The sequence below is a fragment of the Pecten maximus genome, chromosome 8 (assembly GCF_902652985.1).
Source record: "Pecten maximus chromosome 8, xPecMax1.1, whole genome shotgun sequence".
Taxonomy (NCBI): Eukaryota; Metazoa; Mollusca; class Bivalvia; order Pectinida; family Pectinidae; genus Pecten; species Pecten maximus.
In genome coordinates this window covers 7,708,921-7,734,217 of record NC_047022.1, presented here as the reverse complement: position 1 = coordinate 7,734,217, position 25,297 = coordinate 7,708,921, and the positions used below count along the sequence as shown (strand labels likewise).

General features: G+C 38.8%; 1 protein-coding gene across 1 annotated transcript in view; it reads left to right on the top strand.

Annotated features, from left to right (window-relative positions):
- LOC117332470 (mediator of RNA polymerase II transcription subunit 15-like) overlaps positions 1-8,188 on the top strand; it is a 40,915-nt gene extending 32,727 nt beyond the window's left edge. Inside the window, 2 exon segments of the mRNA XM_033891387.1 lie at positions 4,159-4,256; positions 7,095-8,188. Of these exon segments, the coding sequence (XP_033747278.1) occupies positions 4,159-4,256; positions 7,095-7,133 (137 nt within the window). The 3' untranslated portion in view covers positions 7,134-8,188.
- Positions 8,189-25,297: the final 17,109 nt, after the last annotated feature.

Sequence of the window (25,297 nt, the reverse complement as noted above, 5' to 3'; positions counted from 1 at the left end):
CTGTAGAGGTTACCTGTCTGTACAGGTTTTCTGTCTGTACAGGTTTTCTGTCTGTATAGGTTACCTGTCTGGAGAGGTTACCTGTCTGTAGAGGTTTTCTGTCTATAAAGGTTTTCTGTCTGTACAGGTTTTCTGTCTGTAGAGGTTACCTCTCTGTAGAGGTTACCTGTCTGTAGAGGTTACCTGTCTGTAAAGGTCACCCTACTGTCTGTAAAGGTCACCTGTCTATAAAGGTCACCTGTCTAGAGGTTACCTGTCTGTAGAGGTCACCTGTCTGTAGAGGTTACCTGCCTGTAGAGGTTTTCTGTCTATAAAGGTTACCTGTCTATAAAGGTTACCTGTCTGTAGATGTTACCTGTCTGTAGAGGTTACCTGTCTGTAGAGATCACCGGTCTATAGAGGTTACCTGTCTGTAGAGGTTACCTGTCTGTACAGGTTTTCTGTCTATAAAGGTTACCTGTCTATAAAGGTTTTCTGTCTATAGTGGTTACCTGTCTGTAGAGGTTACCTGTCTGTACAGGTTTTCTGTCTGTACTGGGTATCTGTCTATAGAGGTTACCTGTCTAGAGTTTTCTGTCTGTACAGGTTTTCTGTCTATAAAGGTTACCTGACTGTACAGGTTTTCTGTCTGTATAGGGTACCTGTCTATAAAGGTTTTCTGTCTATAAAGGTTACCTGTCTATAAAGGTTACCTGTCTGTAGAGGTTACCTATGTGTAGAGGTTACCTGTCTGTACAGGTTACCTGTCTGTACAGGTTACCTGTCTGTACAGGTTTTCTGTCTATAAAGGTCACCTGTCTAGAGGCTACCTGTCTGTAGAGGTCAACTGTCTGTAGAGGTAACCTGTCTGTAGAGGTTTTCTGTCTATAAAGGTTACCTGTCTGTAAAGGTTACCTGTCTATAAAGGTTACCTGTCTGTAGAGGTTACCGGTCTATAGAGGTTACCTGTCTATAAAGGCTACCTGTCTGTAGAGGTTACCTGTCTGTACAGGTTTTCTGTCTATAAAGGTTACCTATCTATAAAGGTTTTCTGTCTATAGAGGTAACCTGTCTGTAGAGGTTACCTGTCTGTACAGAGTACATGTATCTGTCTGTAGAGGTTACCTGTCTATAAAGGTTAATTGTCTGTAGCGGTTACCTGTCTATAAAGGTAACCTGTCTGTAGAGATTACCTGTGTGTAGAGATTACCTGTCTGTAGAGGTTACCTGTCTGTACAGGTTTTCTGTCTATAAAGGTTTTCTGTCTGTATAGGGTACCTGTCTATACAGGTTTTCTGTCTGTAGAGGGTACCTGTCTGTAGATGTTTTCTGTCTATAAAGGTTTTCTGTCTGTAGAGGTTACCTGTCTGTACAGGTTTTCTGTCTGTACAGGTTTTCTGTCTGTATAGGTTACCTGTCTGTAGAGGTTACCTGTCTGTAGAGGTTTTCTGTCTATAAAGGTTTTCTGTCTGTACAGGTTTTCTGTCTGTAGAGGTTAACTGTCTGTAAAGGTTTTATTTGTAGAGGTTTTCTGTCTGTAGAGGTTACCTGTCTATAAAGGTTACCTGTCTGTAGCGGTTACCTGTCTATAAAGGTAACCTGTCTGTAGAGATTACCTGTCTGTAGAGGTTACCTGTCTGTACAGGTTTTCTGTCTATAAAGGTCACCTGTCTAGAGGTTACCTGTCTGTAGAGATTACCTGTCTGTAGAGGTTACCTGTCTGTTGAGGTTTTCTGTCTGTAGAGGTTACCTGTCTATAAAGGTTACCTGTCTGTAGCGGTTACCTGTCTATAAAGGTTACCTGTCTGTAGAGGTTACCTGTCTGTAGAGGTTACCTGTCTATAGAGGTTACCTGTCTGTAGAGGTTATCTGTCTATAAAGGATGACTATCTGTAGAGGTCAATTACTGTAGAGTTTCCTGTCTATAGCAGTCACCTGTGAAGGTGTTTATGACTCTAGAGGTTATATTTTTTCTGACGGTCACATGTAGAGGTCAACTGTCTATAGAGGTCAATGTCTGCAGATTTAGAGGTCACATGACTCTAGAGGTTGCAGAAAATATCTGCAGAGGTCAATAACTGTAGGGATTACATGACTAGAAAACAAATATCTCTAGAGGTCAAATGTCTGTTAGAGATAATGAATGTAGAGGCCAATTTATGTAGAGATCGCATTTCTGTAGAGGTCAATGCATATAAAAATAAACTGTCTACAGCAGTCACCTGTGAAAATGTCAGTGACTGTAGAGGTCACAAAACTGGAGGGCAAAGACTGTAAAAGTCACCTGTCTGTAGAAGTCACCTGTCTGTAGAGGTCACCTGTCTGTAGAAGTCACCTGTCTGTAGAGGTCACCTGTCTGTAGAAGTCACCTGTCTGTAGAGGTCACCTGTCTGTAGATGTCACCTGTCTATAGAGGCCACCTGTCTGTAGATTCACCTGTCTGTAGAGATCACCTGTCTATAGAGGTCACCTGTCTATAGAGGTCACCTGTCTGTAGAAGTTACCTGTCTGTAGAGGTCACCTGTCTGTAGAAGTCACCTGTCTATAGACTGTCTATCACCTGTCTTTAGAGGTCACCTGTCTATAGAGGTCATGTGTCTATACATGTAGGTCAGTTCTACACATTTCAACTGTATTTCAGGTTCATTTGCATGTAAAGTTTCCCTTCTGTACAGGTCACATTTTGTAGTGATCATGTCTGTAGGGGTCAGAGGTCATATGTAGAGGTAACTTGTCTTCACAGGTCACTTATCTGAAGGTTTTCATGTATGGCACTATGAAACGGTCCATCAGTAACACCGGTGTCCAGAAATATATTCGTCTGATGACCTTGACCTTGCCTGTAGCAAGGCCAAAAACCCTAAACAAATAATCTCTACAGGTCACTAAATATAGGTCACTGATATCACCTTCAGTCTAGAGGGATCCCTTGTGTATAGAACTCTGTCTGCCTTTTCTTGGACAAGTCACCCATTTGCACTGTATAGATGTATAATGTTGTACTAACAGACGGCGTTGATGGAATATCGTATGTTATTGAAGACATAGGTACTATTACAAGGACGCCTGCTGTGTATTGGGATGATATGTGATGTAATTCGAAGGAAAGCATCGTAATCACGTTAGATCCAAATGTTAGTTTCTTTCTCCTGCTAAGTCTGTGCTCTCTCCAATAACAAATTGTTTGCATTCTTCCATAGAGTATGGGTGGAAAAAACATGGCTGCTATGTTTCAACTATGTACTGTATGATTTATGTACTTTTGTGTACTTATGGTGTCAGCCTGGGTAATTCTGCAAGGGAAGAGGGGTGTTCTACCAATTCAGGTACATCAGAGTTTTCGTTGAAGCCATGTCTACTAAATTATGGTGTCAGTCTGGGTATTTCTGCAGAGGGGGAGGGGTGTTATCCCGATAGCCTTTTGAAGCAAAGGAAAAAAGGAGAGGGATTCCAAATTATTTTCAGGAAGTTCCAACTGTACAGACTGAGGGACCCAAGTAAATCTGAAAATGACCTCATTTATAACTTAGAAAATATCCAATGGAAACCATGAGTATGGTTTAGGCCACAAAAATCATTTATTCTTCAACATTTTATATATATGACATTTCCCGTCCCCGTCCCCGTCCCATCCCCGTCCCCCGTCCCGTCCCCGTCCCCGTCCCGGTCCCCGTCCCGTCCCCGTCCCGTCCCCGTCCCGCCCCCCGTCCCCGTCCCCGTCCCGTCCCCGTCCCGCCCCCCGTCCCCGTCCCCGTCCCCGTCCCGTTGCAATGTAACTAGCTAATTTCAGGAATTGCTCATGCGATCCTCACCAAACTGTGTTTCAGTTGTCGTTCATTAAGATAAAATTTACTTGGTTTTACTTCATATTTGCAACAAAAGATTTATTTTTGCATCCATTATAAAAAAGGCCCTTGATTTTTTCTCCATTGATGTTTGTTTTGTTACAATCTCTATTCTTTCATCAAAGTAGCAAAAAAGAGAACCCGCTTGATACTTCTAGCCTTCAAATTCCGTCAACAGAAGCTGATACAGGTTTTGTACATTACATAACACTGAGAAGGATCAGATCTCTCACTGTGACCATACTGGTGATTATAATGTTGTGGAGGGTTGGAATGCAGTGTAATGGCCATGGTATTCTGTGTGATAATTATTTGTATTTTCTTTCCTTTCCAGAATCTAATGTATTCCTACAGTCAGTCCAAAACACACTAGAGGTCCTTTTATTACGGATGCCTGACAAATTCACCTTCACAGAACTCTTGGATAAATGGGTAAGTCTATTCTCTGTGATACACTCTATGGATATTTGTCATGCCCTAGTACCACACACCCTGGGGCATACTGTTTTACCCTGATGCTGTCTGTCATTCCATCCTTGTATCTGTCTGTCATTCCATCTGTCTGTCATTCCATCTGTTTGTCATTCCATCCGTATGTCTGTCTGTTCTCTGATGCAAATTCTTTAGGCCATTTGTGGAGGATTGAAATAAAGCGGGGAACAGGCATTTATGTTACACAAATATATTTCTGATTTTCTTCTAAATATTAGTTTGAATTAGAGAAGCCAAACAACACGCATCTCCACACAGGGTGCCTATTGGGGTAGATCACATTTTCTGTCATGTCATAAGGCCATGTCATGAATATCGTGATCGTTTTGATTAGGGATAATAAAATATTCCAAATGGCCAGAATCTCATTAGACAAGATATTGTGTGCTTTGGTAGGGATCCATCCCATGATTTGGTATAGGTGTCATCAATTAGTTCCCAATAGTACACAATTCTCATGGCTGTCATGCGAGCTTGACATCCACAGCGTCCTTGATACATGTTTACCAGTCTCCGACAACAAAACAGCTCAGCTTGCAGTGACCTTGACAGATAAGTTAGCCTTATTTATGTAGCAGATGACACATGATGTAATAATTTCTGTAGTCAAGCTAAGTGGTTACGTCGCAGAGATATTCATACTTAATCAAGCACATGTGTTGGACATACCTACCTCATATTAACACACAGTAACAAACGTTATGCAACTCAGCACATCACTTTCTTGTCACCATAGAGACAAACTTGGCTTTCGGGAAATTTCCAAATGGCATCTGATTGGTTGTTTATTAATTGCTCCTGATTGGCTGGTCAAAGGTCATCCGCAGACAAGAGAAACAAGGTTGTCTGCTGATTGGCTGTTGATTGGAATACACGCTTCTGATTAGTTGAACGAGAATCTTCTCCAGACAAGGAAGTAAATTACCTGCTCTGCGAGCCGACAGTCAATGATGTCGTGAGCACCTGTAAGATTTGGCAAGGAAAGATAACTGTAGTCATGTTTGTCCTTGTAATGTCAGCAGTTACGTGTTTGTGTGTGTATTGTCATGTCTGGAGGGAAAATGCACACCTATCTCAGAAAAAACATGTGCTGTATATATATATATACAATGTATATATATTTTATGTAGAATAAGGAGATATTTCAAACTGAGGCTACCTAAGAAATTAATCTCTTCTTAAAACCACCCCTAATCTCCTGCCTCATACATTGTTATTGAGGTTGGATGGGTGGCACGGGGGGTAATTTGATCGTCTTTCACCTCATCCTGATATATTAGAGTTACTTCCCTTCGTCTCACTTTGGGGTGAACTTGATTCTGACGTGCCGGCAGCAAGGCGGCAAAATTACTTGATTGTGTCCCAATTATGCGTGCACAATTTCGTCATGTGCCGATCGGTGTAAATTCCCGCCGGTTTGGAAACACTGGCACATCGGCAAACAAGATGGCAACATGTTCAACCGAAAGATGACATTAAGTGAGAAGTTAGAAAATTCCAACTTTTCTAGTTTCGAGTCTGTCAGGCTATTTTAGTCATATATATTGCAAAATAAGTTGATTTTTAATGTTCTGCAGCATTCGATGTTTACAATGCTTTTGAAATATGTTTATTCATATATAAGTATATAAGATAAATAAAAGTAAATATGTTATGGTCTATGTTGGCAATATTGAGACTGAGCCAGTTTGCTTGAATGTACGTGCCGGCAGCAAGCTCAAAACCGGCAGCAAGCTCAAAACAAGTTTGCTCCTTGTAATTTGATGGTATAACTATAGCTAGATAACTGATGGGGACCAAGAATTATATCACCTTGGTAACCACGGTTTCATGACCAAAGCAGACATTAAAAGGTATAGGGGTCACCTACATAACCACTTGGGATTTTTCTGGAAACTCAAGTGTCTTAAGTTTACACTCATACATGTAGTAAGACCCTTGTGCACTTCTATCAGGACCAACACTAATGATTAATATCCATATAAGTTGATATTGGCCGGGTGACACACATCTTCGCTAGCCAAGGCTTCTGATTACGTTACACTCCACGAACCCTTGGCAGATATAGGCGTCAGTTCTGGCCCTCTAGCGGTGATTCGAAATTACCACCCTTCACGCATGAAAATTTCGACCAATCAAAACAAGCGTTACCGATTTACTTCATTGGTGATGTTTACAAACACACATCGAGGTTTGGTGTCATTTCGATGAGATATGTGATCAAGGACTTATATGAATTGATCAAACACTGCGAATGTTCCCCCAAAGATTGTGATTTTTGTATTTAGGTAAAATGCCATGACATAGTCGGCAATGTAGCTCTGTACTGGGTGCCGCATTTTTTGTTTACTGCGAAACCAAGCCAGAATGTAAAACGCGATTTGATTGGGTGCCCTGGGATTCCAGGGCGCGACGGTTTGAACACGACTATATCCGCCAAGGGTTCGTGGAGTGTAACGTAATCAGAAGCCTTGGCTAGCGAAGATGGGTGACACAGTGGTAATGCATTGCCTTTCACCTAGGCGGCCGGGGTTCAATAAGGTATTGGGTTAACGGCCCGACCAGGTGAGTTTTCCCTGATACTATGTTTTCCTCCTACAGTTAAACCCCTCGCATGCTTTGGTCCGGGCCAACAAGATTGATTTATATAATATGATATGACTTGTTTCGCAATTGTTGTAAAATGAATAAAGTTTGATTTAAGTTAATGTTAATTTGTTTCATAACTGTTGTAAATTGATTGATTTGTAATGATCATATTTTCTTTGTGTATTTCAGGAGATGAGTGTGCGAAAAGCCTGTGCAGCATCTGTCTGACCACCCAGAGATATTCTGTCCATCTGTCCATCGCAATTCTTGTCAGTTTAGGAAACCTAGTTGACATTTTGTGAACTCCAGGCAGTCTGGGGCCAGTTTTGCAAAAAACACTTTCAATAATTATTATTAAATATCATCATTTCTTAAAAAATCGTGTCTCTAGAGTTTAAAAAGTACTTGGTGCTACTCATAAAGTCTTCTAATGTTCGATTTTCTATCTAAACATTTTAGTTTTCAAGTTGAATTCCTAAAATATATAGTGTACATTAACTGTAAATGGGAAATTGTACAATTTAGAAAAAAACTGGTCCTGCAGGGCTGTTCGTGCGGGTGTTGAAAAGAGTACTTTGATACTAGTCAAAACCATTTTTAGATCTGAGACCTTGATGTCAATACCAGGTTTTCTAGACCTGAATAAAGACAATATGTCAATAACTATTTTTCACATGTTTGATGTCAGCACCGGGTATGTCGCATCTCATTTAAAAGATCTTGAGGGAGACATTAGGTTAAGAAGTCTATAATTAGATATTACAGAAATGTGATCTTAATGTACTTATTTTCAAGAGCTATATCTCATATCTTAATGTAGATATAAGATTTTGTATACCTGGAAAATCAGTAGGTCAATAACTGTATTTTAATCTTGTCTGTAAAAAGATTTTTATTTATGACACATTGAAATATGAAAAAGAATAATAGGTTGTATACATGTATACCTGGGAAAACCATTGGTCAATAATTGTAATGCATTATGTCTGAAAAAATGTTGATATATAACAAAATTGAATTATAAAATATTTGTGTACAAGCCTTTGTTGACTGCAGATGAGATGAGACACAGCTAACTAAAACAGGATGGAAATACCGCTGAATTAGTGAACAATAATAAATGACAATAGATTAGTACTGTCAGCTGTTACAAGGAACCTGCTGGGCGGTTTCATCTGTTTCACCTCAAGGACTTTATGCCAGGTGCACTGGATCAAATGTACAGTTATGTGATGTTGTATAACCAGTGGCATGCAATGCACATCAAATAAACATAAAATAAACATGTGTAGTTTGCCTTAATGAATGTAGATGGCGCTCCTTTACATCAATGGTGACTGGAGTCAGTGAACATCTTTGATTATTTCTGATGATACAGGATGATAAATTGTCATCAGGCATGCCTGTTCTTGTTGTTGACGTTTTGGGTGTTATTAATATAATCTATCACCCTTGGGAGTGAGACAGGGGTTCTCAACTCGAGGGAGAAGATTTTTAAGTTAAAGCTGAAGATTTTTACCCCAAGGGTTAAAATCACCCTGTCTCATTCCTGTGCACTTTTTACCCTTGTACGTATCTTATATTGCCCTGTTACATCAATGCAAGACAATGTTGACGTGATGTCATTGTATTGTCAATGTGACATCATTGTATTGTTAACGTGACGTCATACAATTGTTGAGGACATGCAAATAGCATGTGTATCTTGTCTTAACTCACACCGGTAAAATTGTGGCTATCCCTCTCCAGGGTAGGAGAAATATTGTTCCATTTGATATTTTAATATTATAGCTGTTCAGAATTGTTTTACCTATTTTGAAATTCATTCACATGGACTTGGTGCCTTGGTACCAATCCCTAACCTTGGGTTGTTGTTATGAATGTATTACGGGATTCAAATTAGTACCAAGGCCCTGTGACCACTGCTATAACTTTTAGTGGTACCGATATATTTATTGGGGAAGAGAAATATGTCAGTTTTCCCTTAGACCCAGAACTTGCAGGAATTTCCTCCATATTTTAATTTTGTATGCGAGTACTGTATTGGTAGGTAGGTACCAAGGTAAATTGCCGCCTTGATTTTATTAATATCTTGAAATTTAATTTTATGAATATTTCTTCTTTCCTTTTTAAGAGGAATAAATGATGTTTTCCTCCAGTTACTTCCCTTGGATAACATTTAAATTAAAACGATTTTATTCAGTACCTTCGATAATTCAATGTCAGTCCGCCACACTGTTGTGAAGATATGACCTGAAGTCGATGACCTTGAAAAGTGTACCGCACAACACTTGTCAGATAAGCACTTCGTCGTCATGGCAACAAAAATATCGAATAACTCCAAAGTCTGCAACATACATCACGCAATTTATGATGGTTGTCAATTTCGAGGTCATTTTCATTTTCTGTATCAAAACATGACCTTTGACCTCTGAAAGCTATGCATAAAGCGAGAGGAGTTCTGGAAAGGTGCATATTGGCTTGGCATGTATATAATTAACTAATGAGCGTTGATTGCTAAAACAAATGTTTCCGTCGCCATGGCAGTGGAAGATATGTCTGTAGTGCCTACATAATGTAACAAGATGTCGCCGTACACTGGAGGGAACTGGTAGACTACAATTAAAAACATCACGAGAGAGCTTTTATGGAGGAGGTTAATTTGTTTAGTTGCACAATATACCATCAGGCAATGAAATATAATGGGATCCAGAAAAGAGTACTTAAACTTGTATGTATAATGTGTTTTCTTTAATTTGTTAAAAAAACCCACCAAAATAACAAACAAAATCTGAAGTTAATACCATCAACTTTGTATCACTTGCATTGGTGTGAAGTTTATAGCAGCAAACGTTTTGAAGAAGGACCCGTTCAACTTCAGGCGTTTCTGAGAGGTAACTCGACACAGGCGCGTGTCTCTCATGAGTTATATCAAAGTTTTGCTATTTATAAATGAGGGGCGTTTCACTGTCTTTAAAACATCCCTGGTAAGCTCTTTGAATAAAACTTTTTCTTTACAATCCAAGATGTGCTATTCCAGTATGTATGTGTCTTCTAAGAACCAAAGGTTTGTGTTATACAGTACTTGAACGCAGTGCTATCATAGTTTAATCATATTTCATTGCCATACATTGACAAAGGGATTAGTCAGCAAGTTTTACCAACTTATAAACGACATCTCCCATAATAATAACATACTAATAGACAATAACATACTCGCATGATGGCATATAAAAATATTCAAAAATGTGATAAAGAAACGAATATAGAATAATTGACATATCAGAAATAGTGTTTTTATAGGAGAGAGAAGGGGGGGGGGGGGGGGGGGGGTACATATAAAGTTAAATGACTGCAGTAACATCACTTCCATTTACGTCACACACCCAGTACACGTGTATCGTGTTTTATAACATGGCTGATAAAGGGGATACAGCGGCTGATACAGCGGCTGATACAGCTTCTCGCCCGCTTCTTCCTCGGAATTAACAGTGAAAGTGTGAGGTGTTTTTTTTATGAAAGCGACATTTGTAAATCGTGTAATGTGTAAAACAATGGTTTGCGGTATCAGAACCGGAAATGTTATATGATTGCCACAGGTGACACATATTTTTTTAAAAATCTGGAAATGATACTTTTTGCTTCACGTATATAGCCGCTTTGGTTGTTTTGACAACGGGCTAGGGAGAGTCATCGATAGAGATGGGTGATGAGGAAAGGGATCATGTGTGTTTGGGCAACAGATCAAATTTGATTTGTGTATTGTTTTCTCAACAAACTAAACAGAAAATCCCAGATTTGAGAAAGCTCCAGAAAAGTCGCCCCTTGCCAATCACGCTATAGAATTGTACGGGTTTTTTGGTTTTTGTTTTGTTTTTGTTTTTGACAAAGTTAAGACGAATGTAATCGCAATATTAAGGTTTAAGAAACACTAAATGTAGTTCTGTGCAAAGCTCGACAGAATTGTCAGGGTTATGGATATGAGCCATGCTTCTGATTTCTCATTATTCGACAGTTTAAGATAGGAGGCTTCTAAAACAAGATCGAAAATGACGATGTTCTTTGAAACATGCACTCTTCACTTTACCAATGATGGTTTTTAGATCCCTCGGATAACTCGCCTCGAGCATTATGATTTCAGCTGTCAATAGAGACGAGTCTTGTGCCAAGAATCTTTGTGATATGATTACTTTTTTGCAGGGCTATTCCCATCTATCTGTCTGTTTTTGTTTTAATGTTATGCAGAGTTGTTCCTGTTAAAAATAATTCGGAATAGCACCATTATTTGTTTGTTTGCTGGGTTTATCGCCCCATGAACAGCCGGAGTCATTTTGAGGCGGACTCTCCTTGTAGTAGTTGGTGACTACCACACTGAACAACATACGTGTGGCCCGTGGCATGCCATCCAGGGCAATTAGGGCAAAGTGCCATTCCCAATGACACCACCGCAACAGCACAGATCGTCCCTTTTCTCAGCTTCGCCAGAACAGGCCCCTCACCATTTATCTTCGCTTACGATTCAGTACTTCCCTAAGGAGAGTATATTAATGAAACCTTGGCAAGCGAAGATGTTCACCACTAACGGCGTATTACTACATGCTATTATAGTTTTCAACCAATTTCATAGTCGTAAGATATTCCTGTTGTGCATTTAAGTAGCGACGATTCTTGTCTTAACCATGGTAACCATACTTTTTGCAAATAATTTATTTGAGTCATTTCATTAATATCCTTAGCAACCAACGTCACTGCGAAGATCACGTCTGGTTGCTAAGTGGGTACCAGGCTAAAGAGACAAACAACATTTGTTTGTAGTTAAAATAAACGATCCTACCACGTTATTGTTTATAAACAAAGCCTCGAATGTATTAACAACCAGTACACACACATCGCCAAGGTCAGACTAGCACGCCGCCGATCAGGAAGATGCAACCTTCTGTTCACCCTCGGCGCATGCGCAATGACTGGTCTCGAGTTCCAGCATAAACTTATACCACAGGGGCCTTATAGTATATGCCTATATCTCAGGGTCTGATAAAGCATTTGAGCTAGGCATATATCACAGGGACATGAGAAAACACTATAATTAAACTAGGCATATCACAGGCCCTTGCGAATACATCATTATTTCACAAAGCATCTATAATATTCAGGAGAGATAGTGTATCCCTTTAAATACTAGTTAGCCGCAGTGCACCGCTCGGCTAGGTAGAACTCCATAATTCTCTATAGGTCGATCGACAGAGCTTACGACTAATAAGACTGAGCTTTCGAATTTGATCCCTTTTTGAGACAATGAAATACACGTGTTTTATCATGCGCTCTGTAACAATACTATAAGCATAACTTAATTAACATAATTAATATTAAGCCATTGTAAATGTACCGGATTGCACTTTGGGCGCATCAACATCACTGGGATCTTACATGCAGTATCTTGTTTGTTTGTTTGTTTTTTTGTCTGGCGGATAAGAAGGCGATGATTGCAATTCTGAACTATTCACCAGATAGGTCATCTGGTGCTGAATGATTTCTCAAAAAGAAATATCCGGACTAAAGGGTTACCATGGTGATGGCTTGACCCTTCCTGAGGTCAGCACGTGCGAGACACTGACGTTATATTTACCGATTCCTCGCACGTCATCGGGGATCAAAACAAACATTGCCTGCCACCTGAATGGGAAGCATATGTTTCTTATCCTCAGTTTGATGTATTCATATAATGTAAACGTATCCCAAGAGGTCCTGCTTGTGCCGAGTAATATATCTCACATTGTCCTATAACGCCGTTCAGTTGTTGGGATATTGTGGGCAGGACGTAGATACATATGTACAATGACTTTGATTCGCTTTGTTTGTTTTTGACGCCCTTGCAGCAACAGGGTCAAACAAGGACAGGTGTCTAAAAAAGCAAAAAAATGAATAAATAGATAAATAAAAAGAATGACAGAAAGAAAAAGTATACAGGAAGAAAGCGTTGCAATGGGAACGTCAGATGAAATTAGCTTCAATATCCCGTAAAACGATACAGGAAAGCAAAGTTCTACAAACAAACCCCAAATTCTGCAGCCTGACTGTCTAAGTCGCTAAACATCCGGTGGGATAAAACAGACCTTTTTCTTTGGTTAAAGATTACTATTCATAAGAAATATTTCTCATTTGAGAATCCACGCCCGATCCCGCAAAGAAAATGGCGATACACATCAGTCGCTTAGTATGCCATGTAGACTAGCCGGCATGTTACTTTATCGTCCAGCGATTTAGATGAACATTAATATCAATCGGAACACCTAGCCTCCGTCTATGAACGTAGTTTCGAAGAAAATGACGAGGGGTTCCGATTGCATTAATATGTGAGCAGAGGAGAAATCACAATTTTCGGAACAACTCGGTATCTTTTATTTAGAAATGAGCAAACACAGTATCGTATGTATTTGAGAGTTTTGGATATTTAGCGGATAATCATTTGTTCGGAACAATAATAAGTCAAGTGAACATATCTGTCGATCCTTTCACGATAAACACTGACCATATTAGTATAAAGCACATTTTAGTGTGAATCAATTACACTCGTGGTCACTTCGGAATTTATGCATGTTTAGCTATCAATTTTAGGTCACCGCTTTGGCCAATCGGAACACCTCACCTTCGTCTGCGAACATAATTTCGGAGAAAATGAAGAGGGGTTCCGATTGCGCTTTGGCTTCTGGATTATCGTTGATGCCTAACATATTTACTTAGTTTTCTTTCGGCAGAACACTATCGTCAATTACCGTAAATTACAATAATGTTATTTTAAAAAGTGTTTTATTCATTTATACAACCCGGGAGTCTTCCCTGAAAACTGGACATCATTTTTACACATGAATATCGTAGACTCCAGGACTTCAATTTTATAAAGCTCAAATAAAATACCAAACATCTTCTTTGGTGGTTTGTCTCGGGCAGGAGAGGAAATCAATAACTTTCCTCGTTCAGCAGTTCTAGGGCTTGAAGTTGGATTGTGAAAACAAAATACTTCAGTAAATTGACCAATCAGTCCGCAATATTTCTTCAAGCACGGAGCTATATTTGTCCGTCTCTGTTTCCGGAAGTGCATTCGCCAATCTAGACCATATAGTCTTGCTGCACATTTATTACTTTTTAATTTGAATTCACTGAACATACCTCTCGTATGGGGGAATCTATAATGATCAGTTTGTTTGATCTGGTAGTTTATTCCGTAATCGTTAACACCCGAGTTCGTTTTAACTATTATAAACATCACACAACATCCGGTTATACCACTTTCGATTCTTGACGAGCAATGCACTTTCAGTCAGAATTGAATTAGGAATACTTTTTGTATCAATGACGTAACACATCAGACTAAAGGTAATTTCAAACAAATCTCACTGGCTAACCAGTGGATTTGTAGACGCATTTAGACTTTAGACCCACGTGTACTGGCAGATGGAATTCAAACACTTTGGCATCACACAAACAAAACCCATTTCTTTGGATTAAATTTATTTGATGTTTAGGTCTGATGCTCTATATTTGAATCTTTTATGGGGAAACAAAAAGGTCTTCGAATACCGCCAGAGATGACCTACTGTCACGTGACCACTCCATGTACTCTACAGCCCCAACAGGATTCACGTGGACCCGCAATCACGTGAAGGGGCCTGAAGTTTTCGGATTGCTGAAAATGAGAATATTATACACATCCGTACATTTTTGCACAAGTACTGTTACATAAAACAGCATGCTGCACTCTCTCTCCGACACTTCCGCAATCGGGCGAAAGTCGTCTTACATTTTGTTCATTATAGGCCCTAAATAGATATAAACACTATCGATAAATAAAACCCTTAAATAAATCAAGATCATCAATTTATTGCATTTATTAAGCAAAGCATTGACATTTTTGGGGGCTATACTATATATAGATTTCGTAGAGATCTGCGGTATGACTTCAGACCGAATACATCTTTTATCAATCATCTCGGAATTTTTGGCGGAGAAAGTAATGCTGGTATGTTTTATCTAGACTATTTCGAAATGAACAACTGATGAGTACTCGTGAGCAAAAAACACCTATAGACAGCTCAGTAGGAAGTATAAGTATCGGGAGTCGACGATTGATGAACATGTAGTTTCGTTCTGAAAATATGCTTTAAAATATTTTCCATGATAGATATTGAGTCCATCATTTCTTTTCGCCAGTCTTAAAACAGATTTACCAAGCTGTTTTATTGAAATCTTTGACGGAACATATTGTCTCGAATATGTCCTATCTTAAAACAATTGCCAATATGTTTGGTAGCAAAGAATCGGTACATAATGATGGAAGAAGTTGTATTATCCAATGCTCCAAACCATTTCAAGGCTTTATTAAATGGCCATGGACCATGAAAAAAATCAAGTTCTGCAGTCAGACTTTAGTCGCTTACTTAGGGTTACGATCCAGTACCTTCCTTTGAAAAAAAAAGAGAATATCGTATTGAACACTCTTGGCCAACGAAGATACCAAGACTGCTCCATCAACCAACCGGAAGCGGAAACCAAACTTTAGTGGGGTAGAGAGGCGACAGCCGCCTATGCAAAAAAAAAAAAAACGACTTTGCGCCAGGTAATAAGTAATATGCTTTAATCTTGTGACGTCATCATCCAAAGACGACAAAGTTCCGGTCAAATTGATAATTTTGAAAAGTAAAGTATATTAAATCGCTCTTAAGTAGGAAGTTTTACATGTACAGTGATCAACCATGCTGTTTTATGCTGTTACCATGCTGTTGCCATGCTGTTTTATGAACTGTTGACCTTGAAATTTCGTTTTCCTTTGTTTAAATAATAACGCACATATAATTTAATAAGCTGCATAATTATCCATCAATAACACAAATATTTCAATAAATAACCATACAAACCCCAAAAAAAAAAAAATCAACCCAAAAAACAACATACAATTCGTAATGGGGTGCATAACGATACCTAGCTGTAGCGGAAGCTCGCGAGATGAATAACAAATCATGTGAGGTGACGCAGCAGACAGAGAATATCTAACATACTGTTATATATTTTGTCTTCCAGGGGGGTCTGTTTGTACGGAATGTGCCTATATCATTCCCGGTATTCCTCTTTGTTCCGCCCGAATTGTACAATAAACTTCCTTAATGACATCTCGTACATTGTATTTGGTGCCCAGACGCTATTTCCTGGTATCGTCGTTCTGGCCTTGAGTCCGCATATAATGCTCACTCCAACCCACACACCTTCGTCTCTTATGATCCCCCCCCCCCCCCCCCCCCCCCCCCCCATTCACGGCTCATTTCTCTAAACTCGATCTCATTCCCGCTTTTTTTGAACCTCGAACCCTTCCCTTTGCATCACCTTTCCGTTATATTTCCTTTCTTTCCTCTTTCCTTTCTGATCATCTCCCCTTTGTCTCTCCCTCACTTTCCCTCTGTAAAAGTATTATGCTGGCCAGCGGTAAAGTTTGAAAAATCGTACATTTCATTATAATGACAGATTTTGATACAAGAAATGTCACTTTGGCCTGGATGCTTACATTGTTCTACCTTGAGGTATTCTTCTTTCTCTCCAAAGTCCTACTTACACCGTACCTTATACATTTTCCCATTCTTGCTTATTTTCCTGCTTCCATGTGGTGTCTTAAAAACTTTCACCCCAGCACATCCATTCTTCCACACTTGACTTTTCTATCAAATTACTCAATCCTCCCCCATCACTAATTTCCTTGCACTCTCCGCTCAGATGCCTGCCCCCTTCTTACCCCACCATCACCAATTTCCTTGCCCTCTCCCCTCAAATATCTGCCCTTCCTCCATACCCCACCATCTCCAATTTCCTTGCCCTCTCCCCTCAAATATCTGCCCTTCCTCCATACCCCACCATCTCCAATTTCCTTGCCCTCTCCCCTCGAATATCTGCCCTTCCTCCATACCTCACCATCACCTATTTCCTTGCCCTCTCCCCTCAAATATGTCATTCCTTTTACCCCACCATCATCACTTTCCTTGCCCTTTCCGTCAAGATAAAAGTTCTTCTTATCACCACCCCAGTCACCCTGAGGCGTGGTATGTCGATGATGAGGCGTGGTCTGTCGATTATGAGGCGTGGTTTGCCGATGCGGAGGCGTAAACAGCCAATGATGAGGTGTGGTCTGTCAATTATGAGGTGTGGTCTATCACTGATGAGCTCTAGTGTGTTTATGATGAGGCACGGTCTGTTGACAAGGTATGATTTGTCATTAGAGAGGCGTGGTCTACCAATAATGAGGTGTGGTCTGTCAATAAGGAGGCGTGGTCTATCGATAACGAGGTGTTGTCTGTCAATGAGGAGGCGTGGTCTGTCAATGATGAGGCGTGGTCTCTCAGTAATGAGGTGTGATCTGTCAATAATGATGCGTGGTCTGTCAATGAGGAGGCGTGGTGTGTTAATGAGGCGTGGTCTATCAATAACGAAGCGTGGTCTGTCACTGAGGGGCGTGGTCTATCATTGAGAAGACGTAGTCTGTCTTAAAATGTCACTCTGTAGGTAATGTTGGGACCAGAGAAACTCGTGACAGTAATCCTGAGTGTCGTCCACTTTCTGATACTAACAATTCACGTGTTAAATTCCCTGTTTTCAACAGCGGATAAAATACCCGGAAGTCCAGACTTAGAAATATTTCTAAAAGAACTGCACCCTGTTATGCAATAGAATTCACCTTAAATTTGTGCATGGTGACACTTAAACGACTGCTGAAGTAATTATGTAAGATATCTTATACTTTTATATGAGATATCTTATATATGATTTGACAAAATTCTGGATCAACGTTGCTCAGTGAAAAATTGACAAATTGGCTTGTCATACGTTATCGCAGCTACATGTGGATCGGCGCAGTGCATAAATCCACGAAGCGTAATTCTAATCCCCCCGACACATATAGATGTGTAAATTCAGTTGATATGGATGTATATATAACTTCCCTGGGGAGTGTGACTAAAAGTGAAAACAGTCACGTCAAACTTCACAGCGAGTATTTGCAGTTTAATATCTACAATGCGGATCGGTCGAGCGAGCGAGAGGGTGCTTTTCGCTCTATGAAGCACGCACCGTAATTCGAGATTACCATCTTTCTGAAAATGTACATAACAGTCGGAACCCAATCCAAATCAGCACATGCTATATTTAGATTCAGACATCTGTTATTACGTCATATATCAAAGTATACGTCATGCCGACAATTAATACACAGGAGTTATAGCTTCCCGACGACGGTCTCTCTACTTTCTATTTGCCCATATGTTACACGGATGAACCCGTGTTTCCGTGAGTCAACCAGGACAGACAATGCTCATATTATATACGGCCTTCTCTCATACCAATATGCATGCTGGCATTCGCGTGCGCTTTTATTATCTATGACGTCATTTGGCCAATGATATTAATTGGCTCCGACGTTCAATAGAAACAGAACAAATCGGAGATCTGACAGTGTCTTACACTTATACTACCAGATGTGCTCGAGCTTAATGTTACCAGATGCGTTAGTTCTCAGAGGGGGAGTTACTAGGCATGGGAAAGTGAATGGCCGTGGGGTCGTGGAGACACTATCAAGATTACGAGGGTGTAGAGGGTGTAGGGAGTACAAGATTAAAAGGGCCGTTTGAACAGGAATCGGGAATGAAAGAGCTAGTGAGGATGAGTTGTTAATATACGGAACACTTGAAAGGATGGACGTATTTTCGAATCACATAGAGGTGTTCCGGATGTGGGGGGTGATAACGGAAGGACAGGATATAACGAGGAAGGAATGGAGAAAGAAGGAAATAAGGGGTGTGGGGGGATGGTGCCTGAAATATGAGAGCTAGAGGAGATATGGAAAGTATCGAGAATAGTAATTTTTAGTTAGTTAGGGATTTCCAAGGGAGGGTAAAGAAAGTTGGCTTCCAAAATGGGGTCATTAAGTGTAAAAAGGGTGTAGGCAGTTACAGTGTCTTGTCTCCCAGGAGAAATAAACAATTCGAAATGATAAAATTACAAAGGAACATGATATATGACTTTTAATAATACACAACGAATACTAGTAAGACATTCCAACATATCCCTAACGATTTTTTTTATCTGGAATGGTGCCGCTCGACTCCAAGAGCCCCGAAAACTAGTATTGAAATACGGCAATGCACGCGCATTACAACGATCCATGGTATATGCACGTGCATTGCGGCTGCGTTTGACAGAGGATATGCTCCTGTGTTATAATTGCTGCTCTTGTCTGAACTAGTTGATAGATATATTTTTACATTGTATCAAGGTTACTGCAAATCATGCATGTTGCGTTTTTGTCTGCATAAACAGGTCAAGTCGGCTGCACATATACACGTTAGTGTTAATAGAGGACGAGATGGGCAGCAGAATAACAAGACGATTCGGTTACCCTTAGTTACAAAGCAGAACCTCGTCAAGAATGTATCTGCTGTCCCCATTACATGATATTAGAGGCGACTAAATTTGGGATCTTATCTTTTCTCTTCTTTCTATCGTACATACTTTGTTCTTAATGCCTCCCATGATACTGCATCTCTGATGGCCTCTGAAAGGCATACCAGAGTCTTCTCTTGCTTAATCTTCAGCTTTAGGAATGGTTTGTTTGTTTGTTTGTTTTGTTTAACGTCCTATTTTCGATCTCGCCCACGGCGGCCCATCTTTTTCTTCTTCTGGGAATGGGACGGTATAATGTAACCAGGTGTAGTGTCCTGTGATTTGTCTTCAGCAGTATATTTCAGTGAGATAACACTATAAAGCCAGCACCTGTTAGGAGACCGACACGAAACATACGCAGTATCAGGGTACCAGTAAATCTTAACAACTTATCGCTAGAACAGTAGACACAACAACATCCATGGTATAGTTTGGTTAAGCTTGGTTTACCCGGAGTTTACATGGAGTACCCGGAGAAAAACCATCGGCCTACTGTCAGTACCTGGCAAATGTCCCAAGTGGGTTTCGAACTCGTAACCAAGAGGTGGAGGGCTAGTGATAAAGTGTCGGTACACCTTAGCCACTCGGCCACCGCTAAAATATGAGTTCGCCAAAATTAATACATTTACAGTATTTCTATTAATATTAACCAAAACACACAAACACTCGCCACACACACCCATCTCGATCGCAAATAAGGGAGGTCCGTCAGCAGTTTACAAGATTTTAAACAATATGTTTGACAAAGTCATACACTCACCGGTCACTAGAACATTGTCAGAATATTGCGATACTCTATAGGAACGCTGTATTTGTTTGTTTGCTGGGTTTATCGCCCCGTGAACAACCAGGGTCATTTTGACCTTGTGGTAGTTGGTGACTACTATGAAAGGCCGTTCATGTCAAAAACGAGATACATTTAACGCGTTAAGCTTTAACGCGTAAAACACATTTAACGCGTTAAACATAACATTTAACGCGTTAAAACTAGTTTTAACGCGTTAACGCTTAACGCGTAAAGCTTTAACGCGTTAAAGCTTAACGCGTTAAATGTTTTCATGGAATTTTAACGCGTTAAATTTGTTACTTAGCTAGCATTTAACGTGATAAACAGCTTCATTCGTTTAACGCGTTAAAAGTCGTAGCTTTTGTTTTAACGCGTTAAAACGACTAAAATAACAGACCAATCGAATTCCCTGTATCTACTATGTATTTAAAGGACTAAGAGTATGGCTGCCAGAGCCAGTTTTCTGGAGAGAATTGACTCTACCGTCAGCTATTGCTATCGTAATTATTGTTGTTATCTTTTAAATAATTTACTACTGTTTACTTTTATATTTAAATTCTAATCGTGTGTTTATATTTGCCAGTTGTAGGAATATTTACTGTCATCAATGTTGCCATGGCAGCCGACCAGATAGACGAACTATCGACAAATACTTGTAGTAGGCTGATGGATGTTGGAGTGATAAATACAGTTTTCTGTACACTGCATTTATAACATGGTATATTGTGAGATGTTCTGTGTTATCTCATCAATGTTCAAAGATGACAAAACTACCATATCCCAGAACAAAATGCCACCTTCGTGTCGGTGAGTGCATACACATCTCGGAACGTCAGTAAACAATGTGACGTCATCAGAATGTACCAGTTACAGTAATGTACAACAATGTATCTTACAGACCTTCATGAATACACAAATGACCAAAAGAATGAAGCACAGCGAAAGAGGAAAAAGAAATTGTTGATTCACTGCACAAATTGATTATTTTGATACGGTCTCTGTTTAAATCGGTTTTCAGAGATATCAACGTTCTTTTTGACGTGTTGATATTCTGTCAACGCGTACTGTAATATTCTGTCATTAAACTGTTTCCCTGAAGAACTTTCATCCGAATGCTGATGCAAGGGTGCAACTGATTGGTTAATCTGATAAAGTTTAACGCGTTAAGATTTAACGCGTAAAAATGATTATGAACGTGATAAAACTGTCTTTAACGCGTTAAATGAGAACTACATTTAACGCGTTTTAACGCGTTAAATGTTATGATTAACGCGTTAAATGTGTTTTTAACGCGTTAAAGCTTAACGCGTTAAATGAATCTCGTTTTTGACATGAACGGCCTTTCATAGACTACCTCACTGTCTGGATATATCATACGGGAGGCTCGTTGCATGCCAGCCACAGCAATTAGGGTAAATTTAAAAGTGTCTTGCCCAAAGACACAACTCTCAGCTTCCCGAGAAACACAAGCCGACATGATAGGAAGTGTCAAACCCCGTACCTCGGATCTTCACCCGAGGTTCCGTCTCTGTTTTATTAGTAATTACCTCGATTTTTTAATAATTTTTTAAATCTCGATTTTTCTGAAAAAAATCATATGGTCGTTAAGTATATTGACCAGTCCATCCAGTAAATACGAAATATGTATGGTAAATTCCATTTTCATTGAGTTAGCCCCCTGTGCTCTAACCAGCTGAGCTATGGCGGTCCCTGATGAGAAATGTACAAAATACATTAAGTAAATAGCACGTTTGGTTTGAATTTAGTGATAGATACAGTTTATATAGAGTGCACCTGTTATTCTAGGACTGAGCAGCAGTATGTGGCGCCGTTTTACTTTTTATGTAGTGGTATGACTTAATCATCAACAAAATGCTATTATATTCAAATGTTATCTACTAGGTAATCACCTAGAAGTTTAAGTTATTGTTAGATTGAATAAGTGATATCAGCCATTCAAAACATCTACGAGATATAAATATAAAAAGTTAGACAATATAATAAACCAAGTAGTATCACTAATTGGGAATAAAAAGTAAAACATCGCCCCATACAATAAAACAATTAAAAAACATCCAGTTTTAAAGTAATTTCAGCGATTTAGTTCTTGGTGGGAAGTCCAAAATGAAGAAGATTGCCTATTTTATCTTACATTATCAAAATTAAATTTTATATCATGCTATTGTACACATATTAATTATATGCGATGTACTTTACTGTCTATGATATTAGCCTGCTGATATTTATTATTTACTTTACTCCCTTTGGTGTGTACATTTATTACAATTGTATGGCACTGCCACTAGATAACCCTACCAATTCAGTTGCGAGTTCACCAGCTTATGAACTGCCAACTGAAATTTGAATTTGAAAATTTCAAAAAAAAAATCGTACGACAAATAAAAAATCGCAGATGGTAAATATAAGCATTGAACGGCTTTCAGTTAGCATTCATAGTCAATATGAATGCTAACTGAAAGCCGTTTAATGCTACATGTATGTGGTACCTTTCGGAGAGGACTTATATAGGCTGGCCTGTTGTCCAATCCATTTGTTTTCGAAAATATAAAATTTGTTTAAATGAAATGACCGTTCATGTAAAGAATGAATATACACAATCGCTTTATATGCAGCCGTATTTAATTATTGGCGTTTAACGGTATCACATTTTATACAGACCATGCTCGGGATATTTGGCGATATCGATAGATAATTCATAAAGGTTTGTAAAAAAGAATCGTGTTTTTAAATTAGAAAGATCCCTACTTTTATAACAATTTTACCAACTGCGAAACATAATATACATTATACACTTATCTGTTCCTGTTTCGTCGATTAAGATGCAAACTTTATCACATTTTACAATCTACAATAATGTAGTTATTCCTTAGGCCACACCAAATTAATCAGTTGTTCGTCGGGAATCCCGCTCCAAAAATATCAAAGTCGAGAAAAAAATAAAAATAATTTTTTCCCGCACCTCCGGAAAAATCGTCAAATCCGGATTTTTTTTTCCGTTTTCCGACTTCTTTTTCCGGTTATTACAACACATTTCGACGCTTGAAACGCCGACCCAAACAAGCGTTTCGTTGATACCTGATGCAGAGATGAAAAAAAATGGCGGAAAGGCCCCGGCCTAGCACGAGGATAGTTACTCCAATAACATTAGAGGTTTTTCACGACAGGAAACTTTTGACAGGCTGTCATGTAACGATATCCACCAATGTAATCAGGTGGAATAAGACCTCATATACGTATAGGAGTAGAGGATAGTCTGCTGTAAATTCTTGGAATAGTATGGGTATTTTTATAGTAAGTGTACAGAGGGGGTCGGGTGCACTAATGTAAATACAGCGATCGAAGCGGAGAACAATGAAACGTTTTATGACCTTTTTATCCGCAGTATTAACTACCACCTTGGTTTAAACAGTATTTTATTATCAATGGTATATACAATACATGGGTCATTATATACAATAATTGGAAACTACCACCTTGGAAATTTTTTGTAATGTAACAATCAAAGTATTTATTTTATTTTGAAGAATGATATTTTTTGTTAAATAAGGTCAGTACCTATGTGATATTTTTTTTATTTGTATTCCATAATAATAATCAGAAAATGTGGAATTATTTTATTCCAATTTCATCATTTCACAGTTGTCCTCTTGACTTAGTATTAGGGCTATTCCATTAAAATATCTAAATGACCCCAGGATTCCAAAACAATTCACCTCTGTCCATGGTTAGATTTCGCTCCAATTACTTCTGTGTATTAAAATTAATTAAATAAATTCTTTGGGTGGTACCCCTAAAACAAACTAGACTCCTGGGGTAGGGTAGATGTTTTACTGGAAAAGCCCTTAGTTTTACTGTTAAATACAAGTCAATTATATCTGATAGATGCTGAATTCCCAGCCATATACATTTTAATGATTGTGTTTCTAATATGCCAATTTTCTGTTGTTTTATATGGTATTATTATTTTTGTTCCAGATAATTATATATGATATAGTGATTTTGTTTTTTCTGTGCCAATTTTCTTTTGTTTTATACATTATTTTCTATTATACCGGTATTTGTTCCATACAAATGAGAGAACTGTGTTAAGTTTGATTTGATCAAGTAGATCAGGTATTAAATTGTTGTTGGATTTTACATACAATTGTTTAGTTATTTGTGTATGAAATCACTTCATGATATACATGTACTTGAATTGATCACAAATAGACACAAACATCTGTTCAATATGGTATTCAGTTTATTTCCAACATTTAATGAAAAAAAAATAATGGAAAAAAATATCGCTCGCACATCATTTGAACGCTTCGCCTCTTCAAATCTCTAAATGGAAATTTTTTGCTAGAAAAAAAAATTTCGCTCGCTCGCCCCAATTTTTTTTACCAGTTTCCCGAAGAACAACTGATTAATTTGGTGTGGCCTTACCATATCTATATACTAAGGGTGGTACATATTGTGTTGCTCCGACCATACATTTGGGGAAATAAATGTAATTTTTTCTCTAACTGGCCTCAATTTCTTGCGTAGATGGGTAAAATCAGATATTTTGTATTTTAATCAGATTAACAACATTAATCTCCGACAACTCAGTAAGCTAGAGATTAATATTTATAAGAATCTTATGTATGGCAACGCTATCCTGCAATGGGACGATTCGTCCCGATGAATATGCCAGGACGAATTGTCCTGATTTACAGTTCGCGTCAGTAGTTACGAACAAGATATATCTACTCAATGATGCGTATGATAACCAACTAGATTCAATGATCTGTAACAATATCCAAAAATATACGAACTATCCACTCATCTTTTGAACATCTACTGGCAGCGTAAATATTCCACATCAGTGCTCTGTTCCGAGCAATGTGTTCGTTCTAAATTTAGACAGTGCGCCGGTATGTTATGAGCGGGAAAGTGAGGCTGTTCTTTGTTCTGTTAGCACAGAGAAGATATCGTATTGACCGATCCGGAATGATAAACCTTATTAACAAATGACTTTCGTTTAAACATATTAGATTCTTAGAATATCTAATTGAAGCAAAATCGTGTCTTTATTACGAAAGTAAATATTTTGTTGTATTTATACATACTGGGTTGACACCTGTATAAC